Consider the following 10,344-nt stretch of genomic DNA (forward strand, 5'->3'; position numbering starts at 1 on the left):
AATTCCCTTGCGCCCGGCTGTTCGCTCAGGCTTTTTTGTGTGTTTTATTTTATTGTGTGCAGACGGAGTGCTCAGGGAACGTCACTTCGTCCTCCTCACGGCGACGGCGACCCGCGCGGCCTTTTCCGAGCAGGCCGCCGTTCTCCCGCGCCCATTGACAACTCGAGGAGGAATGAGAAGAGAGAGGAGGGATGGGGGTTCGATCCGCGGACCTTTCTCTCGACAGTCCGGCGCTCTGCTGCCTGCGCCACGGCGTCGTTTTCCATTCCGCGACGCGCGGCGGCGCCTGGGCTGGCGCCTTGCCGCCTTCCTGTGACGGCTTCTTTCCGTGTGGCGGCTGTGGGGGCGGGGTGGGGCGGAGCGGGGTGGGGCGGGGCGGGGTGGGGCGGGGCGAGGTGGGGCGGGGCGGGGCGGGCCGCTCGCCGGATTTCGCTCCCTCCTCCCGGAGAATTCCCAGATGACAATCCTGGAGCCGGCGCCTGGAGGCTAGAGCCTGGAGGCAAGCCTGGAGGCTGATCCCTCGACGTCCCGCGCCTCCTGCACCGCAAGGATCCGGCCCCGAGGAGGTCCCCCAGGAACCCGGGAACGGCCGGGAACGGCCGGGAACGGCACACCACCGCCGACTTGGCGGCGCGGTCCATGTTTTCTTCGTTTGCCGTGAGTAAGACGCACGCCAGCGCCGCCTAGCCGCCCCCTCTGCAAAATGGAAACACTTGGCGCGGACTTTCGCAAAGCAGGAATCGCAGAACCACGAGCGGGTTCGCAGAACTACTGTATCAGATGAGGTCAACAGTGAGGGTTAAGTGTGTGTGTGTATGTATGTGTGTGAATGTATTTTTTCGTGGTGGAAGTAACGAGCAAGGCGTAGAGGGAGGGAAGGGCGAACCACATCGCCGCGCGGCTAAACTCGCAGGAGCGGCTGATTCCGAGTGAGAAAGGTCTCGTTGATTCTCCCCCTTTTCCCTCTCCCTCTCCCACGCACTCGCGAAGCTTATGAGAGAGAGAGAGAGAGAGAGAGAGAGAGAGAGAGAGAGAGAGAGAGAGGAGAGGGAGAGAGGAGAGAGACTTAGAAAGCAGCCTGCAGCAGGGCTCGGGAAGGGGTGAACACTTCGCCGAGCCCCCACTGCACTAAGGGCTCTAAGGGTGGAGCGGCGGGGCCTTGGCAGTGGCACGGTCGTGGACCTGCTGCAAGCATTCCGGTCCGACGACACCGAAAACGTTTTAAAATCCACTTTTTTTCCCCGCCGAGGAGGGAAATAAATGCGAAAGTTGGCAAGCGCGGCAGCAGACTGATTCCGAGAGTCGTTCTCGTCGCTCTGCCCCTCTCGCACTCGCGGGTCGGTGCGAGAGAGACAGAGCGACGAAAACGACTCTCGGAATCAGTCTGCCGCGCAGCCACCGCGACGACGGCGAAGTTGGGCGGCTTGAAAACCCCGCGCGGCCGTGGCGCCGCCCTTGTCGATTTTGTTTTGCAAACCGCCGCCGCCGCCGCGCCGCGCCACGGCCGCACCGTCCAACAGGCTCAGGCTCAGCCGGGCTGCGGGTTCGTTCGCCCCCTCCACTACCTCCCTCCCCTCCCTCTCCCTCCCTCTCGCGTCCCAGATCTCAGATCCTCCGGGCGGGTCGCCTTCCGGAGGCCGTAATGTTACGGGCCGGGTGGGGGGTGGGGGGCTCGCAGTGTGGTTCAAGGGCAGGAAGCACAGGGGGTTGCGGGGAAGACCGCCAGTAGTACGATAACCCAAGCCATGGCACCAGACTCCATTTGGGTTGCGCCGCTGGAGGACGGAAACTGGAGCTGCAGCCCGAAGGCTTGGAAGGCTGCTGGAGCGACTGGAGCTGGAGAGGAGAGATGTTTCGAGTTTATTGCAGAGCTGGCCTGCTGTGGCGTGGCCTGGCTTGGCCCGGCGCGGCGTGCTCCAGTCGCCCCGGAACACACAGGACAGCAATGTCGTCATCCTGGAGAGGGTCGGTCGCTCCCCGCCCTTGCTGGAGGCACACACACACACACACACACACATAGTACTCACTCTCACACACAAACACACACGCATGCACACCGCAAACCCGCCGCGTCGTTTGGAGGGACTTGAGGAAATAAATACTGCGCTCTGCGCTGGCAAAGGACGCGCCGAAAAAAAATCTGTTTAAATATTCGGTTCAGGCCCGAGCCATTGCCGCGCAATTTTTCATCATTCATCACGGCGGCGTGTTCGTTCCCCAGTTCCCCCCCACGGCGTGCCTCAGACCGGGGCCGCCGCCGGGCCGCCGCGCCTGACGATGACAAATGCAATATTTCTCTGGCTGACGTGTGCTTTAATCGGGGATGGGGTTGCTTGCCGGGCCGGGGCACACCGTCGCCGTGCTTTCGTCGGTCTGTCTCTCTCACACCCTCGCGGGACACCCCACGAGAGCGAGAGAGACAAGGGCAAGTTCGGAGGCAGAGGCACCGCGCTGGGGCACTGGGTGAAGGAGCCGCGCCGAAGGAGTTTCGCCTGCTTTGTGCGAGCAGCGCACCGCGCGGTGGGCGGCGGGTCCACCCCCCGGCTCGGTCAAACATATCTCATTCTGCACTTATCTTCTATACAGTGCCCCTCCCCCTCCCCCGCCGTTGCGCGACGCCGTCCATCAACTTTTTCTTTCCGGAGGCGTCGCCGAGACGGTATGGATTCCCGCCACCGCGAAGACGCACACAGACACACACACACACACACACACACACACACACACACACACACACACACACACACACACACACACACACACACACACACACACACACACACACACGCGGGAAGGAAGGGGAACTGCTGGAAAGTTATTTCAAATTCGGCGGGCGAGATTATGTCCGAGGAAGGGGCGACTGCCGTGGCGCTGCAGACATGGGAGTCTTCTTCACCGCTCTGTCTTCCTCGCACTCAAGGGGCGTACCGTATGGGTGCGAGAGAGACAGAGCGAGAAGGAGTCGCGTCGTCGTTCTTCCTCCCTTCCCCCTTTTCGGATTCGGCATTCGCATCCGGGCGTGGCCAGGCGCGGCGCACTGGCGCACTGCATCCCATCCGTCGACGTCGCGCCCTAGGGGGCGGGCGCCACCGGCAGACCGACCGCGAGAGTCGTCGCTCTGTCTCGCTCGCACTCATGGCGCGTCCCGTAGAGGTGCGAGGGAGACGGAGCGACGAAAACGACGCCCCGGAATCAGTCTGCAGAGCGGGCGGCGCGAAACGCGCGCCCGAATCGACCACTGCGGACACCGCACCGCGCCCCTAGCTGGCCGTTACCCTACATGGGCACAGCCAGGAGCCAGTAGCCAGCCAGCCAGCAGGCAGCCAGCAGCCAGCCAGCCGACCCAGCAGCCCGGCCCCACTGTAACAGGTGTCTTTTACTACGGTCCTGGGCGGCTGCTGCAGCCGTCCCTTCCCAGGGGTGAAATGACTAGGAGAATTCATGCGAGCGGGGCGAGCGAGGCGACCGAAGCCCTCGGCAAGGCCGGCCCCGGCAGCGCGGCACGGCGCGCCGCGGCGCCACCCCCGCGCCCTGGCCCTCCAGTGTGCGCCCCTCCGCCCCCCCCCCCTCCGCCCCGCCCCTGCACCGCCCTCGCACCGCAGCCTCGCGAAAGGCAAACGCGCCTAAAAACATAACCACCGCCGCACTGCCGCACTCGGCGCCCAGCCGCGGCCAGCAGACCGATTCCGAGATTCGTTCTCGCCGCTCCGTCCTGCTCGCGCTCAAGGGGCCGTCGCGTTCGGCAGCGAGGAAGACAGAGCGATCGAAACGACCCTCGGAATCGGTCTGCAGGCCCAGCCAGGCCGCGCCGCGCCGCGCGTAATACGATTTATTCGTTACCGTCCAATATTTGGAAAGAAAACATTCGCGGAAGTCTCCCGCGCGCGTCGGACCTCCCCCTCCTCCCCCTTCCCCTTCCCCCCGTCTCTCTCCCCCCTCGCGGCACCAAGCCAACAGGCGCACCGGTGGAAATCGCGTTCAGCCGCGCCAAGAAGAAGAAGAAGAAGAAGAAGAAGAAGAAGAAGAAGAAGAAGAAGAAGAAGAAGAAGAAGAAGAAGAAGAAGAAGAAGAAGAAGGGGGCAGAGAGAATACGGGGGCGCGTTTTGTTATTAATGAAACCCACGACGTCGACGGCGTCGCGGCGGCGGCCAGCGAATCTTTTTGAAGTCCAAACCAAGCGCGAAAGGGAGGGAAGTGGGAAGTGGCGGGGAATGAAAGGGGGGAGGGGGGGGAGGAGCGAGGTGGAGGCAGCAGCAGGTTTTTGTGTGTGCGGGGGTTGTCGGCACTGCAGGAGGTGGAACAGGTTGGAGGGGCGTAGACACACACACACACACACACACACAAACGCGTGAGGGCGCGCAAATGCCCATACACGTTCACCCACCCGGCCCAGCATGTCGGCGTTACATACGTAGTTCTATAGTTCTCCCCCAGCACTCTTTCGTGTTTTCCATTTGTAGCCCTGCCCTGCACTCCCACCTCTACCACCGCCACCCTCACCACCACCACCAGCACCAGCACCACTACCACCACCATCACCATCACCATTACCACCACCATTACCACCACCACTATCGCCATCACCATCACCATATTCATCACCACCACCACCACCCGGGCTGTAGAACCAACACAAACTGAATGTTGCAGTGGACGCTGCAGGGCGGGCGCACCGGTGGCACTCTGGGTCGTGGGGCTCGGAGTGCCTCGGCGGACACTGATATCGGCTTTTTCGAGCAGCCGGCCAGCCAGTCAGGTGTCGCCTGTGCGCAAACAGTCCATGCAGTATGCAGCGGCGCAGCGCCGCGCAACAGTGACACGAAGACGGTGGTGGACGGTGGTGCCGATAGACTATCGAGTGCATCGGTCGACGGCCAACTGGCCGACGCCGCCTCGGCTTTTTGCCTTCTGCAATAACAGCCTGCATAATCCACCGGCTGAGACGTGGCGACGTGGCCGGCGCCGTCCCGAGTGGTGGTGCACCGTCAGAAACCATTTGCTCCTGCAGTACAGTGTATACCCGTGCCTGTTACTTTTTCCTTTCAGTAGCCAATTTTCTTTCAAAAATGCGTCAAGCCAAGGATGTTTTTTAATTCTTATTTCCTTTTTTTTGTAACGATGTATACATGTAATATTCAAAGAACACACTTTATGAGTCCACGTACTCGTTTAAAAATCAAATGCGGATGATTTTTGCATGGTAGCCACTAGAAGTAAAACAAACAACCTCGCCGGTGACCGCAAGCAAGGGGATGGTGGACACACACAACCGGGGTGGACTTGCGTGTGCGTGTATGTGAGTGACGATGTGTGCTTGTGTGTGTGTGTGTGTGTGTGTGTGTACGTGTGTGTGAGTCTGGTCTTTATCACGGACAGAAACTCCCTACGTGAGAGGCAAGTTTAACTGGCATTACTGGACAAGTCTCTTACATACACACAGAACACAACTTGGACGCTGACACACACACACACACACACACAAGTACACGCGGCAGCAGATATAACACGCATTTTCCTCTACGTGCCCGAATGGCGGTGAGCAACTTTTTCATTCACTTTCCAGGGGGGCTGCACGTGTGTGTCTGTGCAATATGGCTCCGTGGGCACGGCCGGCACGGCGGCGTGCACGGCGGGGCACGGCGCAGAGCAAGAGTGAGAAAATGATAAAATGAAAAGGGAAGTGCGCATGCGTACGCGCCGCGTGGACTGCACACAGACGGACACAGACACAGAGTCATGGACATGGGCACAGACACTCACACACGCACACACCCACGTACAAACACACACACACACACACACACACACACACACACACACACACACACACTCATATACAGAGAAATTCGCGGCGATGCGGGGAATCCTCAATCAGTGGACGGCACTCGGTCCGGCGCACGGCGCGTTTCCGATTGGATGCCCATGACGTCACTTCTCGCTGCCCGGCCAGTGAGAAAACAGGGGCCGTGTTGTTGTTTTTCAAAGTGCACACGGCAGCGGCGGCGGCAAAGGTCTGCGCCGAATGACTCAATCCCCGCGCACTCACACACTGACACGGGCAGCAAAAACAGTTCCAGCATGCAAGGTGGCCGGCGGACTGGCCGGCGGACTGGCCGGGCCGGCATGCACACGCGAGCACTCACCATGATAGAGCACGGAGACGCGGGTCTCGAGGGTGGCGGAGGTCGGCGGGATGGCCTGCGACTCGCTGGGCGGCGGGCTGGGCGCCGTGGCCCCGGCCGTGGGGCTGGCGGGGCTCCAGCAGGAGGGCTGGTGCGGCGCCGAGGACGAGGTCGAGGACGACGTCGAGGTGGTGCCGGTCGTCCCCGCGGTGGCGGACGCACTCCGCGGCGCTTCCTGGATGACCGAAGCGCCGCCGCCGCCGGCCCGCCGGATCACGGACGTCTTGATGGGCGAGCTGTCACCCACCACGTCGATCTCCTCCTCGTCGTCCTGCTGGTCCGAGGCCTGGGCCGGGGCGGAGGCCGAGGCCGGCGTCATGGCCTCGGCGTCCACGTTGTCGCCCCGGTCCGGCCAAGGGTAGGCCTTCCACTTCTTGGCCATCAGGCACCTGGGCATTGCAGCACCATCCGGCGGCCCGTCAGCAAAGCATCAGCACAAGTATCCAAGCGAAGCGAAGAGACACACGCGCGCGAAGAACGATAGAAAGCGAGGGGGGGGGGGGGGGGGTTAGAACGGAAACAGTTTCGAGCCGAAGAGGTGCTGCACCATGGCAGCGAACTTAAAACAGCGAGCGGTACAGGGTGGAAGAGAAGAATGCCGGCAGCACTCGCAGAAGAGTTTGTTTGGATGCGCGGGTCCCCCCCCCTTAAGGAAAAACGGAGCAAAAACAAACTCAAACCAACCCCGTAGTAGTGGCTTATGAGCCGATGTGCCGGCTTGCCAGCGCTTTTATATTCTCGGTCGCTCGGCTCCCCACCCCGGTTCCCCCTCCACCACCCCTGCGCGGCGCGCGGAGCGGTACGGCGCGGCTCGGCGCGAGGGTGGGGGACTGCATTCGAACGGGGTTGGTTGGCTTCCCCCACCACCGCCCCTCCCCCGCCAGGGTAGTTCCTCCCTCGGCGCACAGATCGCGCCAGCGGCGGCACGACGGCGCGGCGAGGGAGGCCAAGCCGGGCCCTGCAGGCAGGCCTGCCTCTAGGCCTGCCCGGCGCGACAACCCTCAACCCTCCGAGTCGCTGCGTGCTGCGCCGCGCTGCGCCGCGCCGCGCCAGCCGCCAGCCGCGCCGACACATCGATTGCTGCGAAGGCTGTTCTGTTGCTGATTCTGTTGCTTCGACTGTTGCTGGCGTTGCGTGGCTGATGAGGCTACAATGCACGTCGCCGAGGGGAGCGCCAGCGGCGCCAGCCAGGGGATGGATTAGCCAGGGGTGCACCGAGTATTCAACCCAAAGCAAACCCGGTAGCAAAACCCGGTAGCAAGTCTCGGTTGCAAACCCAGTTGCAATCCTGGTATCAAACTCGGTTGCAATGCCGGTGGCAAACACGGCAGGAAAACCGGAGGTGAACCCAGCAGCGAACCCACCGGTTGCAAACCCGGTACCAAACCCGGTACCAAACCCGGAAGCGAACCCAGGGGCAAAAGACGGTACTGATCCAGACAATCCAAAAGACTTTTTTACTTGTCGAAAAAATGGAGGAATAATCTTGGGCCGAGGGTGGTGTGAGTAGTAGTCGATCCCACGACAGTTTGAAAGTGTGAAAAAGGACTGACAGGCTGCAGGCACGCGCGAGTCCTAGATTGTGATAAGCGCTCATCCTTCCTGTTCCGAGACCACCTCGGGCCGATCGGGCCGCCACGCGCGCGGGGCCCTCGTGCCGCGCCCTGTCTGGTCCATTCACAAGAAACAACAATAAAGAAAATAAAGAAAAAGAGTGTGGGGGATCCAATTTTTCCTCCTCTCTTTTTGTCGGTCATCACCACACGAGGAGGGCACCGAAAAAAAAGAACGTCGTGGGTGCGTCTCGTGCCTAGTCGGCCCATCAAACCGATCACGGCAGTGTCTGCACCGGATTTTTATCGTAGGCCTTTTTTATTGTGGAAGAATAAAACGGAATGAAAAAAGGGGGTCTTGATGAAGAAGGTGGCGGGGAACAGCCGGCGGGCCGCCACACGTATGCCACGCGCGGCCACGCGCCACTCTAAAAAAAGAAAGAAAAACCAGATGATCGGAAAAGGAAACGCAAAGTTGTAGAATGTCGGTTATGGGACTTTGACGAGCTTTGAGGACAAGGAACCAAAACAACGGTGAATCTAGTACAGCTGGAATGTAGGTCTTGATTTCACACTGCCCCTCCCCCATCCCTTTCGCCTGCCCCCTCCCCCTTCATTTTGCTTATCGGGACGGAAACGGCACAAACCTAATCCCAGCGAGCGAGAGAGAAGGCGCGAAGTAGCCGCTCTATCTCGGCCGCGGATCTTTGACGGGCCGAAATGAGTGAAATGCGTGTGCAAGAGTGGAATCAAATGCCCCGCCCACCCGGCGGCCGAGTCGACTGCTTCCGAGAGTCGTTTTCGTCACTTTGTCTCTCTCTCTCTCGCACCTACACTGGCCGCCCCGTGAGAGCAAGTGAGACAGAGCGAAGAAATCGGGTCGAGTCCGCTGGGCCGCGCGCCCACGGCGACGTTGGGTCGCACATGCACCACACCCGGTCGCATCAAAACTTTTATATCACCCGTCTTGGATCGATGCCGAAGAAGAAAAAACTTTACTTATGGCCGGGGACAGTAGCAGCGGGAAAAAATACAAGGAGAAAAATAAGGTGCGGTCGTCTGGTGGTGTCCTAACCGCCCCGGATACCTTCGTTTTATTCAGTCCGACATTTTCATATTTTTTGGTTCCTGTTTTGCTTTTTTCACACCGGAAAAAAACCACGAGCGCTCCCCTCTCCTTCTCAATCCGTGTGCGGTAGTCTGCCGGCGGGTACGCCACCGATGACGAGGGGAAAGGTGTTAAGGGGTTCGTCCCTGCGGCACGCGGCGCGGGGCGGCGGGGCGGCGGCGGGGCGGCAGGGCACGGCTCGCTGGGCAGATGCGCCGTGAACCAGAGGGCACCAGAGGGCTCGCTCGGGGCGCCGTCCTCTTAACAGGCAGCCAATCGCCTTATTGACTTTACTGGTGAACGCGCCGGCGCAGCGCATCGTGCCACACCTGCCCCGGGGAATCAAATTTAAAAAAATCCAGAACAGGAAGTTAAAAAAAAATTAAAGGAAAAATCAACTTGCAACAACGCAACGGCAAAATGTTTTTACAAAAATGAAGAAACAAAAGGCAGGGGGCGAATAAAGAATGACGTTTCCTCCGATCCCGACGACGAAGGGCTCAAAACAAATCCAGGTTACGTAAACGTTTTACAGCAGCCTCGGCCGGCCAGATATGAGAGGGCTTCCCTGCACACATATTGCGGTCTGCGCCGCGTGGCGTGGCGTGGCGTGGCGTAGCGGCATCGGTAAGGAAACCACGCGATTCGGCCGGATCAGCCCGAGATGACAGTGTGGGCCCGGCCGGGGCCACGGCCGGGGCCATGGGTGGCCTCGGGGGGTTAAGCAGGTATGAGAGGAAGAAGGGGAGAAAAAAATGGAGGGGAAGGGACGAGAGAAGAAAGCTCATAAGAAGTGGTCTTTTGCCTTTGATGTGGTAAGCAAGAGGTTATGTGTGGGAAGGGCGCTGGGGGAAGGACACTGGACAAAGGCGGAGCGTGTAGCCCTGAGCGTAGCCGCCGGAGCGTAGCACTCGCCGAACGTGGTGCAGAGTGAAGATTCGAGCGTAGAGCGTAGCCGCGAGAGTATACTCTCATAGCCCTGAGCGTAGCCCAAAACATATAGAGCGTTAGCTCAGATTATTGCAAGAACTATAGCTCAGAGCGAAGCCCACAACGTAGTCTTAAGTGTATACCACAGACCGTGGCCCGAGCGTGACCCAGAGACCGTGGCCTGGAGGAGCGCTCGCAGACTGCCCAATCTCGTTCGCTCTGATTGTGACATGACGTCATTCCGCACTCCGGTGCAGTGTCGTCATTCAACGAGGAAGACCAGAAATAGAGGTTCGAATGTGACGAAGCCTCTGTCACACCCTGTGACACTCACGCGCGTGCTGGTAACAGAATTAGTTGGCAAAGGTTGTCTGTCAGCTGTCTGCGCGCGCTCAGCCAGCCCGCTCTGCTACGCTCTGCTACGCTCTGCGCCATTGACCCTGAATATTCATGAAATCCATTAACTCTGCGAGACACCGTGCATGTTTACTGCCGGGCGGACGCACGGACAGGTACAGCGGACGGACGGGCGGACAGAGCGACGGGCCGACGGACAACACTAGGGCGGGAG

At 60.3% G+C, this 10,344-nt stretch overlaps 1 protein-coding gene across 1 annotated transcript in view; it reads right to left on the reverse strand.

The window, feature by feature from the left end:
* LOC117640166 (protein escargot) overlaps window positions 1-6,867 on the reverse strand; it is a 29,259-nt gene extending 22,392 nt beyond the window's left edge. Inside the window, exon 1 of the mRNA XM_034376447.1 lies at window positions 6,144-6,867. Within this exon, the coding sequence (XP_034232338.1) occupies window positions 6,144-6,579 (436 nt within the window). The 5' untranslated portion in view covers window positions 6,580-6,867. The remainder of the gene's footprint in view (window positions 1-6,143) is intronic.
* Window positions 6,868-10,344: the final 3,477 nt, after the last annotated feature.

The sequence above is a fragment of the Thrips palmi genome, unplaced genomic scaffold, assembly GCF_012932325.1.
Source record: "Thrips palmi isolate BJ-2018 unplaced genomic scaffold, TpBJ-2018v1 HiC_scaffold_12, whole genome shotgun sequence".
Taxonomy (NCBI): Eukaryota; Metazoa; Arthropoda; class Insecta; order Thysanoptera; family Thripidae; genus Thrips; species Thrips palmi.